The 25,510-nt window shown below is 37.4% G+C and overlaps 1 protein-coding gene across 2 annotated transcripts in view; it reads right to left on the bottom strand.

The window, feature by feature from the left end:
* Window positions 1-25,510, bottom strand: part of LOC111145227 (cilia and flagella associated protein 70) — a 115,381-nt gene extending 89,871 nt beyond the window's left edge. The window contains exons 1-5 of one of the 2 annotated variants that reach the window (XM_022499989.1): window positions 25,486-25,510; window positions 23,784-23,886; window positions 22,640-22,826; window positions 3,703-3,801; window positions 3,454-3,533 (exon numbers count right to left, since the gene is read on the bottom strand). In XM_022499989.1, coding sequence (XP_022355697.1) covers window positions 3,454-3,533; window positions 3,703-3,801; window positions 22,640-22,826; window positions 23,784-23,846 — 429 coding nt within the window. In that variant the 5' untranslated portion in view covers window positions 23,847-23,886; window positions 25,486-25,510. Of the gene's footprint in view, window positions 1-3,453; window positions 3,534-3,702; window positions 3,802-22,639; window positions 22,827-23,783; window positions 23,898-25,485 lie in introns of those variants that run through there. The other variant, XM_022499990.1, reaches the window with a different exon arrangement.

The raw sequence follows: 25,510 nt of genomic DNA on the forward strand, positions 1-25,510 counted from the left end.
TCAATGTTAGTGATATACCCAAGTAGGGCTATCAAGACAGCTCTTGGGTTGTTTTTTTTTTATTAGACATGAGAAAAATAATTTGTTCATTTTTATTTGCTTAGAAATCAACATTAACAAGAATAATTAATATTATTGTTAAAGAATCATATGTTCTACTGGGGCACCTGGGTGGCTCAGTCAGTTGAGTATCTGACTCTGGGTTTCTGCTCAAGTCATGATCTCCATGTTCTGAGATCAAGCCCTACTTTGGGTTCCACACTCAATGGGAAGTCTGCTTGAGATTCTCTCTTTACCTCTCCCCCTGCTCCTCCCGCCGCTTTCTCTCTCTCTCTCTCTCTCAAATAACCTTTACGGAAAAAAAAGAATTACATATTCTACTAATGAGAAATTTCCAAGTTATGTCTCCAATAGAAATTCTGATTTGGCTAATGTGCTTTTTATTTTTATTTTTATTTTTTTTCTGGAAAAACCCCAAATCTTTCATTTTTCTCCTTGCCTGGCACAGCCCAAACTTGAGACTCCTGAGCTTTGCAAACACAATACAAATGTTAGCCGCGGGGACCCTTGAACCATCAGGTTAAGTTCGGGCAGGGGAGACCCCTCCCTGAAACTCCTCAAAGTACATCACAGACTGGCCCCCATGTGGCCCTGAAGTTGGCTGAACAACACCCTGACAAGTCTGGGCTTGTCAGGCAGTGAGGGTGGGAAATGTACTTTTCAATAAGAAAATATTTTTTCAAATACATACGAATATACACGTATATATACAGATATAGGTATAGATATAGATATATATGTATATATTCAATGTTTTCACACAGGATACAATAGAAAGAAACTTTAAAATGTTTATTGTTGGTGTAGAACAATACAAAGATTACCATGTCTCCTACACAAGGATGACACACAAATTCATGAAGCATTCCATATAAGAAATAAATAAAATACAATGTGTATTGGCTGCTAATTATATGCCAGGCACTTTACCACCACATTAGGAATATAAGATAAAGGAGACATGGCCTCTTTTATTATGGGATTCATATTGTAATTCCATGATTTATGATAAATGCTATAATAGAGACTTGTATAAAATGCCCTAGCCAAGGAGCACCAAAGAGGAAGTGAATAATTCCTGGGGAGGAGGGATGGTGATGCCTAAATTTATGAACAAATAAGTTTTCAATTTAGGTAAGTTGAGAAAGGAAAAAAAAATTCTGAACAAAAAAGAAGAGTTTATATAAGAGAATTAAAATAGCATGGTGTATTTTGTTCAGGTGTAAGTAGTTCAGGATTTTAGAATATAAAGCATAAGAAAGGGAGTCTGAGAGATGATACTAAACAAGTGGCAGCTTCCTATTATAAAAGCTGTTGCTTGCCTGCTAAGGAATCTGGACCTTAACATGTAAGTAGGAGGGGAATTCATGAACTACATAGTACTGAAAAGGGGTTGAGACGTGATCATATTTTTAAGTCCCCTGGCAAGCAGTGAGAAGGCAAAACTGGAGGGAGGTAAGGGCAGTTACCAGGCTACTTGTAACATTCCAACGAGAGATTATAAGGCAATAAAGAGTAGGAATAAAAGGAGATATAAAAGGCTGAGTGTGCTGAAAGGCAGATTTGGGCATTGGTTTTACTTAGGGTCCAAGAAAGCACTCATACTGGTGACTGTTAAATAATGAATAAACTCCCCCTGCAACCCAGGAGTATAACCACAGTCTAAGAAGAAAAGGTAGCCAAGGCCAGAACCTTCACATATTAAGACACAGGTAGAGGAAAGAGCTCTGGTGCAGGAACCTGAGAAGGTACAGTCCGGGAGCAGGAAAAGAGAACACCAAAGGGAAGAAGATTTTAAGAAAGAGAGGCATTGAAGAATGTGACACCTCTGATCAATATGTCTCTGGAAAGATAAGTTAAATGTCCCTAAGTTTTCTAACTTGTATCACTCAATCAAGACAGGGAATACTTGAAGATGAATTGGAAACTCTTTTCCAATGTCGGGTTTATGTCATTTTATTCTTTGAGTCTTGAGAATAACCAGTGTAGATGCTTAACTATAAAATTAGTGAGAATTCTCAACTGAGTGGATACTAAGTGTCATATATTTTTTCATTGAATGTGTAAAACAAGTAAACACAGGAATACTATGAGCAAACATCCTAAGGACTAATAATCCATTTGACTAATTTTTCTTCTAAAGATATGTAAGGAAAATCAACATAAGTACATCTAAGTGCATAAGAAGGGAGACTGGACCATGAAGGCAGACTGAGCTCAGATACATACCTCTTTCTAGCACAAGTCACATGGAATTACAGAAAGATACTAAATTACACCTTTACATCCAATTAAAAAAAAATAATGCTACAACATCCCTGGAAAAAAAGAAATGCTATCAGTGCTATCAGTGGACTACATATTTATAGGAATCCTAGAAAGAAAGAAAGAAAGAAAGAAAGAAAGAAAGCAAGCAAGCAAGCAAGCAAGCAGGCAAATTAAATCATATCTTAAAACAGAAAAACAGGGGCGCCTGGGTGGCTCAGTGGGTTAAAGCCTCTGCCTTCGGCTCAGGTCATGATCCCAGGGTCCTGGGATCGAGCCCCGCATCGGGCTCTCTGCTCAGTGGGGAGCCTGCTTCCTCCTCTCTCTCTGCCTGCCTCTCTGCCTACTTGTGATCTGTCAAATAAATAAATAAAAATTTAAAAAAAAAAAAAAAAAAAAAAAACAAAACAGAAAAACAAACAACCTAGAAGAAACCAACCACAGCCTAAAATAAGAGAGGGAGAGGACCACAGCAGATGTAGGAGTGGATTATGGCAGCTCCAAGGTCAGAATCAACAAGAAGGGACTCACAGCAATGGTTAATCAGGGAACTGCATTCAGAATAGTTGGGCCATTTGGGCCCTTCTCTCTCTTTTACTTTTGCAAAACAGAAGGCAGTTCTGGTATCTGCTGAAAGTGAGTGCACTTTCACCAGAGTGGCAAAAGTAATGTCCCAGGAAGCTACCGATTCCCAGGAAGAATGGAAAACACAGCCCGGAAGACAAACCAGATGACCACAGCCTACCAATTCAGGCTTACTTTGCTGGAAAGTGTGTTAGGTGCATTCACGTATTATTCAACTTAATCCATCAGGACATAGCTCAAGAGGCATTTCCGTGGTTAAGCTTTCTCTATGAGTACCCCTGGGCAAAGTAACCAATAACTACTCTGTGCCCACATGCCCCACTCCACTATTTAATCACACTGATTATAACCCATTACATGGAGATTATGGACACCTGAAGTAGGACTCTAGATTTATTTATCTTTGTTTCCCAGAACTTAACATTCTGTGTGCCTGTGAAAAGAATACACTTGGTGAACTGGACTCAACTGAATCGAATCTTTATAACAAACAGACTTGGTAGACTGAACGACAGGCTGAAAGTTGAGATTAACTCTGATTACCTTTACACCTGACCGAAGAGGTTCTAAAGGAGAGCCTGGCACCGGGTGCAAGGGGACCATTGTTTCAAATGAACTCTCTCCTGCAAAGAGAAGGCAAATCAAGCCATAGAAGGAAGGGTTAGGCAGAGATAAATGTGCTTATCTTTTTATCAAATCCCTCAAATTCACTGAGGCCAATTTTTGCACTTCTATGGAGCTAAATTTCATGAGCTTTCCTATATCTGCTTTTGAGCAACTCACACATCTGACCTTCCAGTAAAGGAAGAAGGTCCACCACAGCCTGACCAAGAATTAAGGTCTTCTCATCTTTCTGTTTCTTTTCCTTTGGTAAAACTTCAGTCATAGTTACTAGAAAAATCAAAACAAAGAAAATGAGAACATGTCTGGGTCATCCATCAGATAATCAGCAAACAAAGCATCGTCAAAGAGATTTAAGAGAAATTAACTTGAAACCTGAGAAGGCCCCATTATTAGTGACTTCTGGTGGAAAAATACTATTAAAGGGGTGCCTGGGTGGCTCAGTGGGTTAAAGCCTCTGCCTTCAGCTCAGATCATGATCCTAGGGTCCTGGGATTAAGCCCTCATCGAGCTCCGCATTGGGCTCTCTGCTCAGCAGGGAGCCTGCTTCCTCCTCTCTTTCTGCCTGCCTCTCTGCCTACTTGTGATCTCTGTCTGTCAAATAAATAATAAAAAATAAAATCTTTTTTAAAAAAGAATAATACTATTAAATACCTATTAAACTTTTTGCATACATGTTATAGTAAAAAACAGAATTTTGGGGCCCCTGGGTGGCTCAGTGGGTTAAGCCTCTGCCTTCTGCCCAGGTCATGATCTCAGGGTCCTGGGATCAAGCCCTGCATCAGGCTCTCTGCTCGGCAGGGAGCCTGCTTCTCCCTCTCTCTCTGCCTGCTTCTCTGCCCACCTGTGATCTCTGTCTGTCAAATAAATAAATAAAATATTTAAAAAAAAAAACAGACTTTACAACATAATCAGGTACACACATATGTATAAAAGTAACAATTAAAACAAAGTTCCACATAATATTCCTATTTACTAACTGAAAACCCTTAAGCATTTTGTATTCTATTTCATGTATAAGAAATCACTGGTCATGGGGTGCCAGGGTGGCTCAGTTGTTGGGCGGCTGCCTTCAGCTAGGCTCATGATCCCAGGGTCCTGGGATCCAGCCCCACCTCGGGCTCCTTGCTCAGCGGGGAGCCTGCTTCTCACTCTCCCACTCCCCCCTGCTAGTGTTTCCTCTCTCTCTGTGTCTCTCTGTCAAATAAATAAATAAAATCTTTATGAAAGAAAGGAAGGAAGGAAGGAAGGAAGGAAGGAAGAAAAATAAATCACTGGTCTTGATCCCCTTCAACCAATTGACTAGGAATGACTAGAAAGTCGCAGTCTGCAGTTTGAAAAATACTGTTCTAGGTCTTCCCATTTCGCCTAGCATACGACTTAGTACTGACCTTAGAGTGATTTATAGAGCATGTGAAGTATGTACCAGGTTTTTCACTGCAGCATTACTCAGTGTATGTGTTTAACATTTGTTATGAAAAATTTGAAATACACAAAAAAGTACAGCAATTGGAGCACCTGGGTGGCTCTGTTGGTTAAGCGACTGCCTTTGGCTCAGGTCATGATCCCAGAGTCCTGGAATCTAGTCCCGCATCGGGCTCCAGCTCTGTAGGGAGTCTGCTTCTCCCTCTGACCTTCTCCCCTCTCATGCCCTCTCTCACTCTTTCTCTCAAATAAATAAATAAAATCTTAAAAAAAAAAAGTAGAGGGGCGCCTGGGTGGCTCAGTGGGTTAAGCCGCTGCCTTCGGCTCAGGTCATGATCTCAGGGTCCTGGGATCGAGTCCCACATCGGGCTCTCTGCTCAGCAGGGAGCCTGCTTCCCTCTCTCTCTCTGCCTGCCTCTCTGTCTACTTGTGATCTGTCTGTCAAATAAATAAATAAAATCTTTAAAAAAAAAAGTAGAGTGATTAATATACTGAATGAATATCTATATAGCCATCACCTGGACTTAACAATAGTTAATATGCTGTCATATTTGCTTCATCTATTCTTGTTTGCTAAAATACTTTCAAGTCAGTTACAGACATCATGACATTTTACCCCTAAATACTAAAGTATACAAATTCAAAATATGGCATTTTCCTACATAATCACAATAACTTTATCAATATACCAATTGTATAATAATAAAATTAAGTGTAATTCTTTAATTCATCTAATGTCCAGTCTACATTTAATATTTCTTAATTATCCCAAAATTTATTTTGTAGCTTGTTTGTTCAAACTAGGATCCAAATACCAACATGTGGTCTCTTTGGATAAGAACATATGGTTTTCATGTTTCTTACATTTCTTTTCACTTAGAACAGTCTTTTCTGGGTGCCTGGGTGGCTCAGTTGGTTGAGCGACTGCCTTCAGCTCAGGCATGATCTTGGAGTCCCGCATCAGGCTCCCTGCTCTGCGGGGAGTCTGCTTCTCCCTCTGGCCCTCCCCCTCTCTCATACTGTCTCTCTCTCAAATAATAAGTAAATAAAATCTTTAAAAAAAAGAACAGTCTTTTCTCCCAGATACATTTTTTTTCCTATGACACTGATGAAGACATCAGGCCAGTTAATTTGCAGACTATCTCGTTTTCTGGATTTGTCTCCCCCACCCCATGGTGTTTAATTTGTTTCTCAGTTCTTGTTTCCTACAAACTTAGGTTCATCTTCAGTATTTTTGGCAAAGATAATACAATTTGATAACATACACACCTATGTGGTATGTTATCAAACTCTGTGATCTTTGTTTTCAAAAGTAATTGAAAAATATTCTTTTTAACTGTCTTTTTTATGTGGTAACATGCATATTAAATTTACCATCCTACCCAATGATATTAAACACATTCACATTTTTGTGAATCACCACCATCCATCTCCATAACTCTTTTCATCTTCTAAAACTGAAACTCTATCCATTAAACAATAATTTCCATTCTCCCTTCCCCCTGGGAACCACCAGGATCCTTTCTGTCCCTAAGTATTTGATGATGTGCCTCATGGAGCATTTGTGTTTTTGTGACTGGCTTATTTCAGTTAGTATATTGAACTCAAAGTTCACTCGTGTTGTAATAGATGCCTGACTTTCTTAAGGCTGAAAAATATTCAATTGTATATACATATATATGCCACAAGTTTGCTTATCCATTCTGTCGACAGACATGTAGACTCCTTCCACATTTTACCTTTTGTGAATAATGCTTCCATGAACATCAGTGTACAAATATTTCTTTGAAACTCTGCTTTCAATTATTTTGGATATATTCCCATAAGTAAAACTGCTGGATCATATAATTCTATTTTTAATTTTTTGAGGAATGACTAGCTTCCACAGCAATTATACCATTTTACATTCCTACCAAAAGTGCATACAGATTCCATTTTGTCCACATTCTTGTCAACAGTTGTTTTCTATTTTTTTTTAACCATTCAAATAGGTATGAGTTGATATCTCATTATAGTTTTGGTTTGCATTTCTCTAGTGATTAGTGATGTTGAACACTTTTTCATGTGCTCATTGGCCATTTGTAGATGTTTGGAGAAATGTCTATTCAAGTCCTTCACCAATTTTTGAATCAGGTTGGTTTTTTTGTTGTTATATTCTGAATACTAATTCCTTATCAGATATATAACTTGCAAATCATATAAGTGAGCAGCTTTTTTACTCATAGATAGGTCTTTTGATGCACAAGATATTTAAATTTTCACTAAGTCCAATTTCTCCCTCTCTTTTTAAGATTTTATTTATTTTAGAAAGAGTGAGTGTGAGCTGGGGTGGGTGGAGGTACACAGTGGCGTAGAATCTCAGGCAGACTCCACACCAACTGCAGAGCCCAACAGGGAGCTTGATCCCTTGACTCCAAGATTAAGACCCAAACTGAAACCAAGAGTTGGTTACTCAACCAACTGAGCCACCCAAGCGCCCCTAATTTCTCTCTCTTTTTTTTTAACCTGTGCCTTTAATATCTTATCCAAGAAATCATTGCCAAATCTAATGTCATGAAGCTTTGTCTTATATATTCTTCTGAGAGTTTTATTGTTTCCAGTCTTGCATTTAGGTCCTTAATCCATCTTAAGTTAATTTTCATATATGGTGTTAGGTAATAATCCAAGTTCATTCTTCTGTATAGGGGTATCCAGTTTTCCTGGCATCTATTGTTGAAAATACTGTCTTTTCCTCATTAAATGGTCTTGGTACCTTTGTCAAAAATCGCTTGACCATATATATGTGAGGGGTTATTTCTGGGCTCTCTATTCTGTTCCATTGTTCTACATGTGTCTTTTTGCCAATGCCATACTTTTTTGGTTACTCTAGTTTTGTGTAAGCTTTGAAACAGTAAGTATGAGACCTCCAACCTTGCTCCTTTTCAGGATCATTTTGGCTCTTTGGGGGGGGGGGTCTCCTGGATTCCATATGAATTTTACTATTGATTTTTCTATTTCTGAAAAAAAATCATGGGATTTTGATAGGGATTGCATTGAATCTGTAAATCACTTTTGGTAGTATTGACATTTTTAACAATATTAACTTTTCCAATACATGAATATGGGATGTGTTCCAATTTATTTGTGTCATTTTTAATTTCTTTCAGCAATGTTTTGTAGTTTTCATTGTATAAGTCTTTTGTCTTCTTGGTTAAGTTAATTCTTAGGTATTTTATTCCTTCTGATGGAATTGATTTATAACTTACTTTTCATGTTGTTCACTGTTAGTATATAAAAATACAACTGATATTTGTATGCTGAATTTGTATCCTGCTTTTTTTTTTAATTTCTTTTCAGCGTAACAGTATTCATTGTTTTTGCACCACACCCAGTGCTCCTTGCAATACGTGCCCTCCCTAATACCCACCACCTGGTTCCCCCAACTTCCCACCCCCCACCCCTTCAAAACTCTCAGGTTGTTTTTCAGAGTCCATAGTCTCTCATGGTTCACCTCCCCTTCCAATTTCCCTCAGCTCCCTTCTCCTGCTTTTTAAAAAAGATTTATTTATTTATTTATTTATGCATTCAATCATTCATTCATTCATTTAGAGAATGGAGGGGAGGGGCAAAGGAAGAGAGAAACGCATGCAGACTCTGTGCTGGGCATGGAGCCTGACATGGGACTCAGTCTCATGACCCTGAGATCATGACCTGAGCCAAAATCAAGAGTAAGACACTTAATTGACTGAGCCACACCAGCGCCCCATAGCCTGTGCTTTATCAAAATTATTTATATTATTTATGCTGGGGTGTGTGTAATCTTTTTAAGGTTTTCTACATGTAATCATATATAAAACTGATCATATAATCTGCAACAGAGATCATTTTACTTCTTCCTTCCCAACTTGGATGTCTTTTATTTCTTTTTCTTGCCTAACTGCTCTGGCCAGAACTTTTAATATTTTGAAAAGAAGTGAAAGCAGGAATCCTTGCCTTGTTCCTGATTTTAGAGGAAATATTTTCAGTCTTTCACCATTGAGTAAAGGGTTCATTGAGAAATTTTTATATTTGGCTTTTATCATTTTGAGGTAGTTTCCCTCTATTCCTACTTTGCTGAGTGTTTATTTCATGAAAGTGTGTTGAATTTTGTCAAAAGCTTTTTCTCTATCAAGTGAAATATCATGTGGGGTTTTTTTCTTTGTTCTGTTTATTTGATTTATTACACGGATGGAGTTTTTTGTTGAGTCATTCTTGCATTCCAAGAATAAATTCCACTGGTCATGGTGCATAATCCTTTTAGTATGCTGTTCAACTTGGTTTGCTAGTACTTTGTTGAGCATTTTTGCATCAATGTTCATAAGAGATATTGGTTTGTAGTTTTCTTATAGTGTCTTTGTCTGGCTTTAGTGTCAGGATAATACTGGTCTCATAGAATGAGCTGGGACATATTTACTCCTCTTCATTTTTGGTGGGGGGGAGTTTCAGCAGTATTGGGATTAGTTCTTCAAGTATTTAGTAGGATTCACCAGCGAAGCCATCAGGCCCAGGACTTTTCTTTGTTGAGAGAATTCTTTAATCACTGATTTAATAGATATAACATGTTCATGAATCAGAAGACTCAATATTGTTAAGAAGTTACTTTTTTGGGGCACCTGGGTGGCTCAGTGGGTTAAGCCTCTGCCTTCGGCTCAGGTCATGATCCCAGGGTCCTGGGATGGAGCCCCACATCGGGCTCTCTGTTCAGCAGGAAGCCTGCTTCCTCCTCTCTCTTTCTGCCTGCCTCTCTGCCTACTTGTGATCTCTGTCAAATAAATGAATAAAATCTTAAAAAAAATTTTTTCTTTGTGCTTTTATCTGGTAGTTTTGTGTCCCTAGGAATTTGTCCATTTCATGTAGGTTATCCAATATGTTGATGAGCGATTTTTCAGAGTACTCACTCATACTTTAAATTTCTATATAATTGGTAGTAATATCCCCACTTTAATTTCTAGCTTTAGTTATATGAGTCTTCTCAATATTTCCTTAGTCCATCTAGCTAGAGGTTTGTGAATTTTGTTGATCTTTTAAAAAAAAACTGACTTTTGGGGCCACCTGGGTAGCTCAGTCAGTTAAGCATCTGACTCTTGATTTTGGCTCAGGTCATAATCTCAGGGTCCTGGGATCCAGCCCCATGTTGGACTCCATGTTCAGTGTGGAGTATGCTTGGGGATTCTCCCTCTCCCTCTCTTTCTGTCCCTTCCCCATCTCATTGCACACACACACACACACTCTCTCTCCATAGGAATGAGTAACCTTTTTTAAAAGCCTGACTTTTGGGGTGCCTGGGTGGCTCAGTGGGTTAGAGCCTCTGTCTTCAATTCAGGTCATGATCCCAGAGCCCTGGGATCAAGCCCTGCATTGGCCTCTCTGCTCAGTGGGGAGCCTACTTCCCCCAACCCTCTGCCTGCCTCTCTGCCTACTTGTGATCGCTGTCTGTCAAATAAATAAAATATTTTTTAAAAAAATTAAAAACTAAAAAATCTGACTTTTGATTTCATTGATTTCCTGTGTTGTTTTTTATTCTGTATTTTGCCCACTTCTGCTCTAGTTTTTATGATTTCTTCTGTGGATTTTGGAGTTTTGCTTTTCTTTTTCTAGTTCCTTATGCTGTTTAGTTAGATTGTTGATTTGAAATATTCCTTTTTTAAATTTTGTTTACTTATTTTTAATTCCAGTATAATTAACATACACTGTTATATTAATTTCAGGTGTACAATATAGTGATACAAGAATTCTATACACTACTCAGTGCTCATCATGTAAGCGTGCTTTTAATCCCCTTCACCTATTTCATCCATTTCCCACCCATTTCTCTCTGGAAACCACTAGTTTGTTCTCTATGGTTAAGAGTCTGGGTTTTTTTTTATTTGTCTCTTTTTTGTTTGTTTCTTAAAATCCATATGAGTGAGATCATATGGTATTCATCTTTCTCTGACTTGTTTCACTTAACATCATATCCTCTAGGGCACTGGGTGGCTCAGTCATTAAGCGGCTGCCTTCGGCTCAGGTCATGATCCCAGAGCCCTGGGAACAAGCCCCATGTTGGGCTCCCTGCTCTGCTGGAAGCCTGCTTCTCCCTCTCCCACTTACCCTACTTGTGTTCTCTCTCTCACTGTCTCTCTCTGTCAAATAAAAAAATAAATTCTTAAAAAAATTATATTCTCTAAATCCATCCATGTTGTTGCAAATGGCAAAATTTCATTCCTTTTTATGGTATACACACACACACACACACACACACACGCCATGTTTTCTTTATCCATTCCTCTACTGATGGACATTTGGGTTGCTTCCATATTTTAGCTATTATAAATAATGCCACAGTAAACATTGGGGTACATCTAACTTTTCAGATTAGTGTTTTCATATTCTTTGGGTAAATGCCCAATGGTGGAATTACAGGATCATATAGTAATTCTATTTTAAATTTTTAAAAAGATTCTATTTATTTATTTCACAGCAAGACAGCAATAAATTCATTTATTTCAGACAGCAAGAGAGGGAATATAAGCAGGAGGAGTGAGAGAGGGAGAAGCAGGCCTCCTGTCAAGCAGGGAGCCCGATGTGGGGCTCCATCCCAGGACTCTGGGATCATGACCCAAACTGAAGGCAGATGTCCAAAAACTGAGCCACCCAGGTGCCCTATCTATTTTAATTTTTTGAGGAGACTCCATTCTGTTTTCCACAGTGGCTGTACCAGTTTGCATTCTCACTAACAATGCATGAGAGTTTCTTCTCCACAACCTCACCAACACTGTTGTTTCTTGTGATTTTTTTTTAAATTTGAATGGGCTATACATTCATGTTTCTTTGTATGCTCTTTGATTTTTTTGTTGAACTTTGGATATTTAAATCTAATAATGAGATTAAGTCTGGAAATCAGATTCTCCCCCTTCCCAGAGTTTACTGTCTTTTGTTGTTTTTATTTTTATTTGCCATTGTTGTAGGCTGTCTCTGTGAGGGTCAGCCTGAGGTATAAAGTTAAGGTCTTTTCAGGTCTTTTCTGAGCCTTTCCCTGAACATGCATGGTCACTTTCTAGTTTTCCCCCTTATTTGCAGTTGTTTTTAAGTGTCCTGGTTGTTAAGGTGGTTCCTGAATGAAGAAAAAGAGAAAAGGTAAGGGGGGAAAAGGATGGTGCCCTTTACATCCCTTGGTGGTTTCAATAGTAGAAGGGTCTTACTAATAATGGGATGGAGAGAGGTGCAACAACACCTAATAGGCTCTTTGTCTGCACCTCTGTGATCAGAAGCAGCAATCAGCAGAGCACAGATCCACAAGATTTGAAGGACAAGGTCCTTTTAGCTCATCCTGGCTCCAACAAGCTGTGTGCAAGTTACTAGAAGAACACATACATGGCTCCCTGCCACATGTATAGAGAGGTGAGGAATGAGCAGCTTCTACTGTGTTTAGATCTGAAATTAACCAAAATAAACCACAATTTGCCATCCAAATCTTCCCCTGTAATTTGCAAGCCTTCAACAGACTCCAGAGTCCAAAATAGCTGTATCAGACAGAATGTGGCAGTGCAAGTGTTGGGTGGGTGGGAGACAGATTCCTGGTAATTCCTACTTGCCTACCTTCCCAGAATCTTCAAAAATATTATTTTTATAATTTTCAAAAGTATATTCTATCTGTATTAAAGCCACATTTTCTTCCTAACATTGTTTGTCTTCTTGGTTTGGTTTTGTTTTGGCTCAATCATGCCAGAAGTTTGTCTATTTTGTTAGTCTTTTAAAACAGGTTTTGTTTTGTAGCTCTTTTCTAGTGCTCATTTTCTAATTAATTAATTTTTTTTCTTATTTCTTTCTTTTTATATTCTTTGGGGTTCTCTGTTATTTTAGTAGCTTCTTGAGTTAAATATCAAACTCATTTGCTTTTAATATTTTTTATGTTAAGAGAACCATTCTATTAAAGATAGAGCTTAACATATAACATAATTAAACAATTTTGTATCCATTGGGCATGTGTCAATTTTTTAAAAAGATTTTTTATTTATTTGACAGACAGAGATCACAACAAGTAGGCAGAAAGGCAGGAAGAGAGAGAGGAGGAAGCAGGCTCCCTACTGAGCAGAGAGCGGGATGTGGGGCTCAATCCCAGGACGCTGGGATCATGACCTGAGCCAAAGGCAGAGGCTTACCCACTGAGCCACCCAGGCGTCCCATGTGTCAATTTTTAAATACACTCAGAGCTTCAAAAACGAAATGAAGCCCTCTTTCATCATTTTAGAAGACATACACTGTTAACAACTTCCACTACCAAAGATGAATTTTTTTTTTATACAGCTTAACTCTTGATGAATTGGAAAGAAGAGGTTCTCTGCATGAAGTAGTCTCTCTCAAGAAAATACAAAGAGAAGATGACAGACACTATATTGCAGAGGGCACTCATGGTCTTCAGAAAGAATCTTCTTTCCACCACTACCTTCCTGGTTTCAGTCTAATTTGAAGGCTCTATGCAAAGGAGAGGTGGCTTTCAGCTGACTCGTTAATTTGCATATTTTCTTTCACTCTTGAGCAGACAGTAATGCTTTATCATTTCTAAGTCCAGTGGTGTTGAGATTCATGACTCTTCTCACTACCATGCTTTCCCCCCCTTTTAGAATAGAATATCCCAAATTAAACTTTTTATTTTGAAATAATTTGAGATTCACATACAATTGTGAGAAATAATACAGAAAGCTATCTTGTACACGTCTTTCCCAATGGTAACATTCTGCATAACTCAAGTAAAATATCACAACCAGGACATTGACATTGATACTGTCAAGATATAGATCATTTCATCACCACAAGGATTCTAGTTACCCTTTTAATCCATGTTACCTTTCTAAAGTCACCCCCACTATCCTCCTTCTTAACACCAGGCAACTACTAATTTGTTCCCCATTTCTATGCTTTGTCATTTCAAAAATGTTATATAAATGTAATTTTAGAGTAGGTCCTTTTAAGATTGGCTTTCTCACTCAGCATATTTCTCTGGAGATCCAGTGAGATTGGTTTGTGTCCCGGTAATTTGTTCATTTTTGTTGATGAGCAGCATTTCATAGCATGGCTGTATGTTTGCTTAACCCATGGAGGGACATCTTGGTTGTTTCCAGTTTTTGACTATCAAGCTCCTATAAACTATACACTGGTTTTTGTGTGAAAATAAGTCTTCATTTTCTGGGATAAAAGCCCAGGAGTACAATTGCTGGATTATATATGGTGGTTTACATGTTTTGTTTTTAAAGAAATTGCATACTGCTTTCTAGACTGACATTTAACATTCCCACCAGAAATTCTTACATTTGACATTTCCAGCAGGAAGGTATCAGTGATCCAGGTTCTTTGAAACCTTGTTGGAATTTGATGTTTTCACTATTTTTAAATTTTTAAAAGATTTTATTTATTTATTTATTTGAGAGAGAGACAGTGAGAGAGAGCATGAGCGAGGAGAAGGTCAGAGGTAGAAGCAGACTCCCCGTGGAGCTGGGAGCCTGATGCGGGACTCGATCCGGGGACTCCGGGATCATGACCTGAGCCGAAGGCAGTCGTCCAACCAACTGAGCCACCCAGGCGTCCCTATTTTCAATTTAAAAAATATTTTATTTATTTGACAGGCAAACATCACGAGTAAGCAGAGAGAGAGGAGGAAGCAGGCTCCCTGCTGAGCAGAGAGCCCAATGCGGGACTCGATCCCAGGATCCTGGGATCATGACCTGAGCTGAAGGCAGAGGCTTTAACCCACTGAGCCACCCAGGCGCCCCTCACTATTTTTAATTTTAACCATTCTGATATGTGTATAGTGCTATCACACTGTGGTCTTGATTTGCATTTCCCTAATGGCTAATGATATTGAACACTTTTTCATATGTTTATGTGCCATCTGTATATCCTCTTTGGTAAACTCTCTCTTTGTGTCTTTTGTCTATTTTCTAATTGGTTTGTCTGGAGTATTTTTTACTGTTGAATCTTGAATTCTTTATATATTTTAGATACTATTGCTTTGTCAGATTGTGATTTGCAAATAGTTTCTCTCACTCTGTAGCTTTTCATCCTCTCAACAGGGTATTTCACAGAGCAAGAGTTTTTAATTTTTATGAAGTCAATTCATCAGCTTTTTTTTTTTTTTTTTTATAGCTCATGCTTTTGGTGTTAAGAACTCTTTGCGTGACCTTAGATCCTGAAGTTTATCTCATTTTTGCCCTTGATGTTTTGTGGCTTTACATTTCACATTTAAATGTGATCCACTTTGAGTTAATTTTTGCATAAGTACAAGACTAAAGTCGAGGTTCATTTTTTTGTGCACAGGTGTTCAATTGTTCTAACATCATTTATTGAAAAGACTACCTCTCCTCCAATTAATTGATTTTGCACTTTGATCAAAAATCATTGGGCAAGGGTGCCTGGTTGGCTCAACTGGTAATGTGTGTGATCCTTGATCTCAGAGTGGTATGAGCCCCACATTGGGTGTAAAGATTACTTAAAAATAAAATCTTAAGAAAATTAGGCATATTCAGATGGATCTATTTCTATTTTTTCCATTGATCTATGTGTCTATCCCTCCACCAACAGCACATAATTTTAATTAATGTAGTTACATAATAAATCATGAAATCAAATATAGTGATTCTTCCTATTTTATTCTTTTCCAAAATTGTTTTAATTTTTTTAGTTTCTTTGCTTTTCTATATATATTTTAAAATAGTCTTGTCCATATCTAGAGAAAAAATCTTTCTGGGATTTTGATAAGAATTACATTTAACCTTTATATCAGTCTGGAGAGAATTGACATCTTAACTATGTTGAGTCTTCCAGTCCATGAGTACAGTGTGTCCCTCCATTTATAAAGATTTTTAAAAATTTCATTCAATGTATATTCATTTCAGTGTATAGTTTCCAGCACATAAATGCTATATATGTTTTGTTAAGTTTACACTATTTCATTTTAAAAAGCAACAGTAAATGATGTATTTTTAGTATTAGTGTCCATGTATTTATCATTAGTATATGGAAATATAATTGCTTTTGTGCATTTACCTTGCATCCTATGATCTTTTTCTTTCTGGAAGTTTTGCACATTTCTTGATATTTTCTACATAGAGAACCGTGTTTTCTGCAAATATGGGCAGATTTATTTCTTCCTTTCAAATGTAGATGTCTTATTTTTTTTCCTTACTTTATTGCACTGTCTAGTACTTCCAGCTCTATGTTTTTAAGAGTGGTGAGAGCAAATCTTGATTTTTGTTCTCAATCTAAGGGGGAAAGCATGCCATCTTTCACCATTAAGTATAATGTTAGCCTTTGTCAGGTTGATGAAGTTCCCTCTATTTGTATTTTTCTGAGAGTTTCTATCATGAATTGGTGTTAAATTTTGTCACTTGTTGTTTTGACCAATATGACCATATGCTTTTTCTTCTTTAGACTATGAATATAGTAGAACACATTGATTTATTTTCAAATACTGAACCAACCAAGGATCCCTGGAATCAATCCCACATCATAATGTTGTATGATTCTTTTTATTTATTGAATGCTACTTGCTAGTATTTGTTAGAATTTTGTGTCTATATTCATGACAGATACTGGCCTCCAGTTTTTCATTTGCGTACTGTCTTTGTCTTGTTTTGGTATCAGTGTAACACTAGCATCATAAAATGAATTGTTTCCTTCTCTTCTATTTGTTGGAAGATTGTGTACAATTAGTGTTAGTCATTATTTTTAACTTTTGGTAGAATTATTCAGTAAGAGTTTCTGGTTCCAGAAATTTCAAATTATGAATTCAATTTCCTTGACAGTTACAGGGCAACTTTATTTATTTATATAGGATGAGTTGTGATTTGTGCTTTTCAAAATACTGGTTCATTTTCTTAAGAAATTTATGTATGTAGAGTTGTTCTTCTCTTTATTATTCTTTTAATGTCTACCATCTGTGATGGTATCCTATTTCACTTCTAATAGATAATTTGTGGTGCCATTTCTCTCCCCCCACTCCCTGCTTTTGGCCACTGTTCCTGAAGTTTTGTAAATTTTGGTGTTTTCAAATAACCAGTATGTTACTTGTTTCATTGATCTTTCCCTATTGTTTTTCATTTTATTGGTTTCTGCTTTTATCTTTATTATGTTCTTTCTTCTGTTTGATTTTGTTCTTCTTTTTCTAAATCCTTGAGATGACAGGTTATTGATCTGAGGCTTTTCCTCTTTTTTAATGTATGCATTTAGTATTCTAATTTTCTCAGCAGTTCTTTAGCTATGTCCCACAAATTTTGTTACCTTGTATTTTTATTTTCATTCAGTTCACTGTATTTTTTTTTTTTTTTTACTTCCCTTGAGACTTCCTCTTTGACCCATGGATTACTTTAGTGTGTCTTTTTGTTTTCAGGTGTTTAGAGAGTTTCCTGTTTTTTATTACTGATTTCTAGCTTGATACTATTGTCAGAGAACACATTTTTTTTTAATTCATTCAAATATGTTTAGGTTGTTTATAACCCAGAATAAGGTTTTGATATGTGGTCTGTGGCCTTTTGAAAAGAATGCATATTCTGCTACTGTTGGGTGTTCAATAAATATTTATTAGATATTGTAGGCTGATGGGTATTGTTGAGTTTTCCTATATCCCTGTTGATTTTCTATCTAGTTATTCTACAAATTGAGAGAGGGGTGTTTATGTCCCCAACTATAATTGTGGATTTGTCTGTTCACCCTTTCAGTTAATCAGTTTTGCTTCACATATTTTGCAGCTGTTGTTTGGTGCATGTATATATTTAGTATTACTATGTCTTCTTGATGGGTTGTCTCTTTTATCATTACATAATGAACTTCTCTGTCTCTGGTTATTTTCTTTGCCTAATCTATATTATCTGATGCTAATAGTCACTTCCACTTTTTTGATGAATAGTGTGCACATATATCTTTCTCTATCCCTCTATTCTTTTACATAGCTGACTACTGAGTTATATTTCGAGCTTCTTGTAGACAGCATATAGTTAGGTTGTGTTTTTTTTTTTTTTAACTTCTGCAATCTCTTGTCTCTTGTTATATTTAATGTAATTGTTAATATGTTAGGGTTTAAGTCTGCTGGAGTTGTTTGTCCTCTCTTTTTCATTTGTTTTCTGCTTTCCTGTGGACTGCATGAACATTCTTTAGAATTTTATTTTAATATATCTATAATACTTTTAAGAGTATCTATTTGTATACTTTTTTTAGTTATTGCTCTAGGTACTGCATTTTATATACATTACTAATTACAGCCTATTACAGGTGTCATCATTTCAGTAGTTGGAGTGAAGTACCGAAACTTTACCTCCCTTTATGTCCCTTTACCTTTCCTGTTTATAACTGCCTAAAATGTTTTTTCAATATTCTTGTAGAACTGCATCAGTGTTATACCTTGTTTCAAGCATCAAACACAATTTAGAAAACTCAAAGGGAAGGAAAGCTTCCTTTATTCACCCAAATTTTTATTTACCACACTCTTTCCTCCCTCCTGGTGTTACTAGGTTCTTTATTATTTCTCTTCTGTTTACAGAAATTCCTTCAGTCATTCTTTCAGGGTAGGTCTGCTAATGACTTTGTTTTCTTTAATATGAGAATGTCTTAATTTCCCATTCACCTTTTCTCCAGGTATTGGATTCTGGGTGACAGTTCTTTTTATCACTTTGAAAATACTACGCCATTCCCTTTGGGCCTCCATGGTTTCTGATGACAAACTGATAACATTCTAATTGTTTTCCTTTGCTTTCAGATTTTGTTCTGTCTTTAGTTTTTAGAAGTTTAATTATGATGTTTCTTAATATGGATTTCTTTGGGTTTGTCCTACTGGGAGTTTTATCAGCTTCTTGAATCTGTAGGTGTATGTCTCTTGCCAAATTTGGTGAGTTTTTAGGCTTTCACTTCTTTGAATATTTTTTCAGCTCCTCTCTTCTTCTCCTGAGACTCTGATGACACCAACAGATCTTGTGTCATAGTACCACAGGCCTCTGAGACTTTGTTCACATTTTTTTCTTTTCTTAGTCTATTTCTTTTATATTATTCAGATTGGGTATTTCTGTTGTTCTATCTTCCAATTCACTGATTCTTTCCTGTCTCCTCCATTCTGCTGTTGAGACCATTTGCTGAGCTTTTTATAAGAGTTATTATATTTTTCTGATCTAAAATTTCCATTATCTTCTGTTTCTAAGACCTTCAATTTCTCTGCTGAGTCTATTTTGCATGTCTTCAATTGCTCACTGATCCATTATTTTAAAAATCTTTTAAAAATCTTTGTCTAAGAATTCTCATATGTTATCTTAGTGTTAGCATCTACTGATTTGTCTTTTAAAATTCAGTTTGCAATGAATCATTGAACACTACATAAAAAACTAATGGTGTACTATATGTTGGCTAATTGAACATAATAAAAATTTCTTTAAATAAAATGCTAATATAGTCAAAGAAAATAAAATTCAGTTTGAGATCTTCAGGTTCTTGATATGATGAGTGATTTTCATGTAATCTTGGACTTTTTGTATGTTATGAAACTCTGGACCTTAAACCATCTGTTTTAGCTGGATTTTTTTTAACACTATTCCAACAGAGGAAGGAGAGGGGGATTTCCCCATTGTCCCCCACTATTAACTCCACTTAGCCTCTATTGATACCTAGGGGGGAGACAGTTCCTCATTACTGATGACAAGGAGTGAGAGTCTGGTTCCTCACTTCTTTTCCAGTGATACCACAGTGGGTGTAGACTCAATACCACTAGGTGATGGTAAGTCTCAACCCTACTTTAGGCTTCCTCTGATACCACTCTAGTGGACAGTAGATGGCATCTTGTTACTGCCAGATTGGGGCAGAAATCCAGGCTCCCTATGTGGTCTCCATTAAAACCTGATGGTAAGAGAGAGGGTTCATGACCAGACAGCACAGAAGCCCTGGCTTCCATTTGGTATTCTTGACCACCACCCAGCTGGGGCACCTAATTTCAGCTTTGCAAGAATACAAGTCTAAGTCCTCCATTCAGCTTGATTGTGAGTGGGGCCACATTTTTTTGTTTGTGGTGTCTGACTGGTGCAGAGTAGTTACTGAGTTTCTTGTCTTGCAAGGCTGCCTATTTTCTGGTCTTTGGTTAGAGCAGAGGTCTTTCTCTCTCTCTTTTTTCTTTTTCTTTTTTTTTTTGGTCTGTACTCATTCATGTTTCCAGGTTGCTGGTTTCTTCAGCATCAAGTCTGGGATATACAAGGCAAAAAGAAAACCCAGGCAGCTCACCATACGTCATTCCTCATGTCTCATGTCTCCTTCTTCTCTCCACCTTTCAGAGTTCCTCATGTTTGTTTTACATAAAAAGTCTGAGGTTTGCAGTTGTACTTAGTGAAAGGAATAGGGGAACGTATATATATCCAGAGATTCTACTTTATTAATTTTTTTAAAGTAGGCTCCACACCCAGCATAGAGCCAGACATGGGGCTTGAACTCATGGCCCTGAGATCAAGACCTAAGCTGAGATCAAGGGTTGGATCCTTAACGGACTGAGCAACCCAGGCACCCCCCAGAGGTTTTATTTTAAATCCTTTATAATTGCTAATGACTGCACTTGAGAACATAAATGTATTTCTAAGTATTACTTTAGCTTTTTCCCACAAGTTTGATATTTGGTGTTTTACTATTGTTTGATTCTAAATGCTTTATAGTTTTTCTTATGATTTCTTCTTTGTCCCATGAATCAACATAAGTGTGCCTTAAGATTTCCAAATGGATTCTTTTTTTTTATGTTTTTGTTACAGATTTCTAATTTTGTTGACTTGTATTTTGATCAGAAAACTAAGTCTGTATGCCGTTGCTTCTTTGTTATATGGCAGGACTTCTTTTATTGTCTAGTATTTGGTCAGTTTCTATTGTATAAATGCTCCTTGTGTGTATTAAGAAAATATATGTTATTTAATGGTTGGCATAACCCTATGATTATTACCTATTAGGAAAGACTTTTTTCATCTATTCAATGGCTAGATACATATGATGGGGCATGGATTTTTTTTTTTTTCTAGTCCATTCTTTTTGAGAGTCCTGGCTTGTGGTAAAGGGATTGGTCTCAGTCTCAACTCCCATCTATAGCAGCCCAAGTTCTCTGTTTGTCTAAGACCTAAGCCCCTAGATTGTCTAAAACCTAGCCCCTTAGCTTGTCTAAAGCCTAAAACAAAGCCCTTAGCTTGTCTAAAACCTAAGCCCCGGGGCGCCTGGGTGGCTCAGTGGGTTAAGCCGCTGCCTTCGGCTCGGGTCATGATCTCAGGGTCCTGGGATCGAGCCCCGCATCGGGCTCTCTGCTCGGCAGGGAGCCTGCTTCCCCCTCTCTCTGTCTCTGCCTGCCTCTCTGTCTACTTGTGATCTCTCTCTGTCAAATAAATAAATAAAATCTTTAAAAAAAAAAAATAAAACCTAAGCCCCTAGATTCTGGAGTACTGCCCTTTCTCCCTACACCACCACACACCAATACCAACTGTTCAAGAGTTCTGGGTTTCAGTTTCTGATTTGCTTCTGGAACAAAGGGCTGGCCCTCTCTTTCTCATGGGTTCAATGACATGTTTAAAACAATGCTCCTCTTCTACCTTTCCCAACTAACATGCCAGGGAGGAAGGCAATTAGGACATTGACTCCCCTTATTTGGGTTTGGGAGTGACAGAGAGGCACAAAGCAAAGATGAAAGAAGTAGAAGAGAGTGATCAGATAGTGTGGATCAGATGGATGCCTCCATGGGTGACTGATTACCAGGTAGGCCAGAGGTAGAAATCACTTTTCTGGAGTAGTGCTTCCCAGGAGTCACCAGAGACTTGTTCCTACATGCAGCTTCCCTCCAGGATCCTTCCCTGGCAATCATGAATTTAGTAGTAGTCTAGGGTAGCACTCTGAGGACTATTTTCTCCTAGAGCCTCAGGTGACTTTTATGGAAAAAAAAAAGTTTAGAATGCAATGCTCTAGAACACTGTATGATTCCCAGGACCCACTTCTCTGGGTCTGGGATCTTGGAATCTGGTTTTTGGCAGGTGCCACAGGAGATGTGCCACTAAAAAAATAACAAAACAAAAATTAAAAGTATAGATTAAAACAAAAGCCTTAGACTAGTATATAGGTGTAAGAACAAAGTATGTCAGAGATAATACTGTGTTCTTAGAAACTGTAAAAGTTCATTTATTCATTGAGCAAACACTTTTTGAGACCTTTTATGTCCCAGATATTTCTAGGCACTAGAAATTCTGAAATAAAATACAGACCTGAATTTCAAAAAAAGTGTACATAAGTACTGTATACAGAATTACAGATAGGGTTGCCAAGCAAAATACAAGATGCCCAGTTAAATCTGAATTTCAGATAACCAATGAATAATTTTTTAGTATATATGTGTCTTAATTTTTTTTCCTAAATCTGGCAACCCTAAATATAGGAATATTTAGGAAAAGCTCCCAACCCAGCTTAGGAGATAAGGGCTGCAAAGTTCAGTCAAATGTCAAAAGGGCTTTGATACAAACTGATTAAAATTAGCAGGCCATGAAAACTGATGCTAAAAGCAGGTAGGACTCAAACTATACCATGTTATTCCTAGGTGAAAAAGGTAAGCTGTATTCATTGTCCCCCCAAACAGCTACTAAATATCTCAGAATCTCCTTATAACATACTCAACATAATTAATACTTTTAGTACCACAAGGACTTACAGAACACAGGTTTGTGGGCAAGGTCATCTAAAGTAATTCCTCCTTCAGGACTATATTCAAAACTGCTCGTGAAGTTGTATTTTGCAGTGCCTTCTGGAGAAACCGTAACTTTTGCAGAGTCTCCCAAAACCACTTGATTGAATTCTGCACGAATAAAAGTAACTGGAGTATCTCCTTTAAAACCTTTCTGTTGACAGAAAGAGACTTTACAATTATACTCAAATAGAGAATTTTCCTACACATCTGGCAAATCATTTTGATTTGAACTAAATAGCATTTTCCATGTTTTCCTAACAAGCTATATCACAAATACAAAAGGGGTAGGTAGAAAGTCATTAAACAAAACTAGTTGTAGCTAACTGTAACATTCTATTTAAATGCTATTATGTTGGGAGTTTTTAAAAATAACTTTTATGTTTATATGATTATAAAAGTATATTGTGAAACATTGCAAATAGTGAGAAAAGCAAATTACCTATAATCTCACTCTAACATGCAAGCACCAGTAACATTTTAGAATATATTTTCTAGTCTTTCCTATGAATATATGTGTGTGTAAAAATACATACACACACACACACTTATAGATACATCTCTTACATAACCTTTTAAAACAAAGTAGAGATCATTCATTACATTCTGTTTTGGAATGAGCTATTTTACTTCATAATAGTGAATGAATACTTTGCCATTTCATTATTCTTGTAATTTTTAAGCTACATCATATTGTAGTTTTATTATTTAAATTAACCAAGTGAAATTAATCACAAGAGACACTCTGGAAGAATTCAGATCTTTTTCAGAAGAAAAGACCTGCTGTCTAAAGGACAAAAATCACTTCTTGTTTCACCCATTAAATGTGGTACTCAAATTCCCAGGTATTTTACACACATAGTGATGTAACCTGCTGATTATATAGTCTAACAAAAAGGAAAACTGAGAAAGAAATGCCATTGCAATGTTAAGACCAGCAGGTCTGGTGTTATAGGAGGGTGCAAAAGCATTTTTCCTGCTGGTGCTTCCAATACATCTTCAGGTAACCTGCAGACAGATTTTGACAGAGAAACCTGAACTCAAAGGCAAATATACTTTCAAGAAGAATGAATAAACTAAGAACTTCTCTAATTTCCAAAAATAACTTTACCAAGTCATATCCATCTGTCACAGTGATCTGCACAGGTCTGCCTGTTGATGACACCTGTTCCATAGCGGCACTTGGGCAAAGTCCCTCTGGTCTTCTTTGGTCTCTGTAAACATAATGAATCAAGCTGTCCCCTCAAGTACCATAGCTGCAGAAGTACCCACATTACAATACATAACCAATACTAGGGGAGAACCTAGGAAAATGCCATAGCTAGTCCAGCATCGTCCAGCACTCTTTTGGTACCCTTTCCAAACTTTGCTGCTAAATAGTGCTTTACAGAGCTGGTCACAAGAAGGATTCCATCAGTTAGTGCTAACATGATCTTTACACATATAATTAATCCGTCAAGCACAAATCATTCCAAGAAAAAGAGGGTAGGAATGCCATCTCCCTTACTTCCCAACTCCAGCCTCCATCTTTCATGGTATTCTTTGATAGACTTCTTTTTTTAATGTACAAAGCATTCCCCTCAAAGGTTAATCTCTCACTTTTACAAAAATATAACAGGAAAGAAACAACCACAAAGAATAATGGTTAGTCCACCAGCGAAAGTTCTGACATATATCTTATTTAGTCAGAGATATTGTCTAATTATTTTACAACACTAATGACACAATTTCAAATAAATTGGATATATTTAAGAAAGATTTTCTGCCTCAATTCAAAATGGAACTTAAGGCAATTCAAACGTTTACTGAGAACACACTATGCTACATCTATCTAGGACTGGTGGTATAAAAAAGACGGCAATACTTTGCTGTCCCCAGTCTTTATTCTGCCTCTTCTCAGGTACTCCCTCTTTCAGTCATCCAAATATCTCAGATCACCGTACAACACCCTGTCTCCAGGCTCATTCTGGGCCTAAATGACCCTGACAATTTTTTTTTTTTTTTATCAAATTCACATTAGAAATGATCTTTTACATTATCTCCTTTCCTTTTCAATACTACCACATGAATTGGTCCTTCACTAGCCTGACCCTGGACAAAAGTCTAATTTCTATGAGCCTCAGTTTGACCTTCTGTAATAAAGATAATATAAACTTCTCATGTTTCACATTTAGTGTGAATATCCACTAAAATAGTAAAACTGCTTAACCTATGATGTAGGGCACATATGGTGTTATTAATGTGCACTGCTTTTCCTGAACGCACAATTTCTCCAGGACAAGTAATCTCTCACTCACATTTACAGTCCCTGAGTGCCCAGCACTAACCCTTGTTTTAGCAGCATATTTATTGTGTAATGAATGCAAGAAATCTGGATGGTTACTAAGGGATCAGTGCAGTCAGGCTCGGGGTGGGGGGAGGGGCGGCGGCTCTTGTTGCCCCCAAGAAGCATTCATTTCTTGCCATGTTACTCCTAAGAAAATGCAAGGGAGGGGCACCTAGCTGGTTCAGCTGGTGGAGCATCAGACTGTTGCTTTCCGGGTTGTGAGTTCGAGACCCACGTTGAGTACATAGATTAAAAACAAAATTTTTAAAAACAAAAGAAAATGCAAGAGAACAGTCACATCAGATACAGGTTTGATGAAGGACAGGATGGACAGCGTGTCATCTGGGGACAGAGGTGCAGTGTGGACCTACTGCGTAGTATCTGGGGCAAAGCGGAAAGGGGGTTTAAGCCCGGCTTCAAATAGACGGCCTGAGAGGTCGGCAGGAGCTTCCGCGCCTAGCCAGGTCGGGGGCGTTTAGGTCCGTACCAGAGTGCCCTGTGTTCGGAGGCGG

Source organism: Enhydra lutris, unplaced genomic scaffold, assembly GCF_002288905.1.
Source record: "Enhydra lutris kenyoni isolate GAN:26980312 unplaced genomic scaffold, ASM228890v2 scaffoldscaffold12, whole genome shotgun sequence".
NCBI classification, from domain to species: Eukaryota; Metazoa; Chordata; class Mammalia; order Carnivora; family Mustelidae; genus Enhydra; species Enhydra lutris.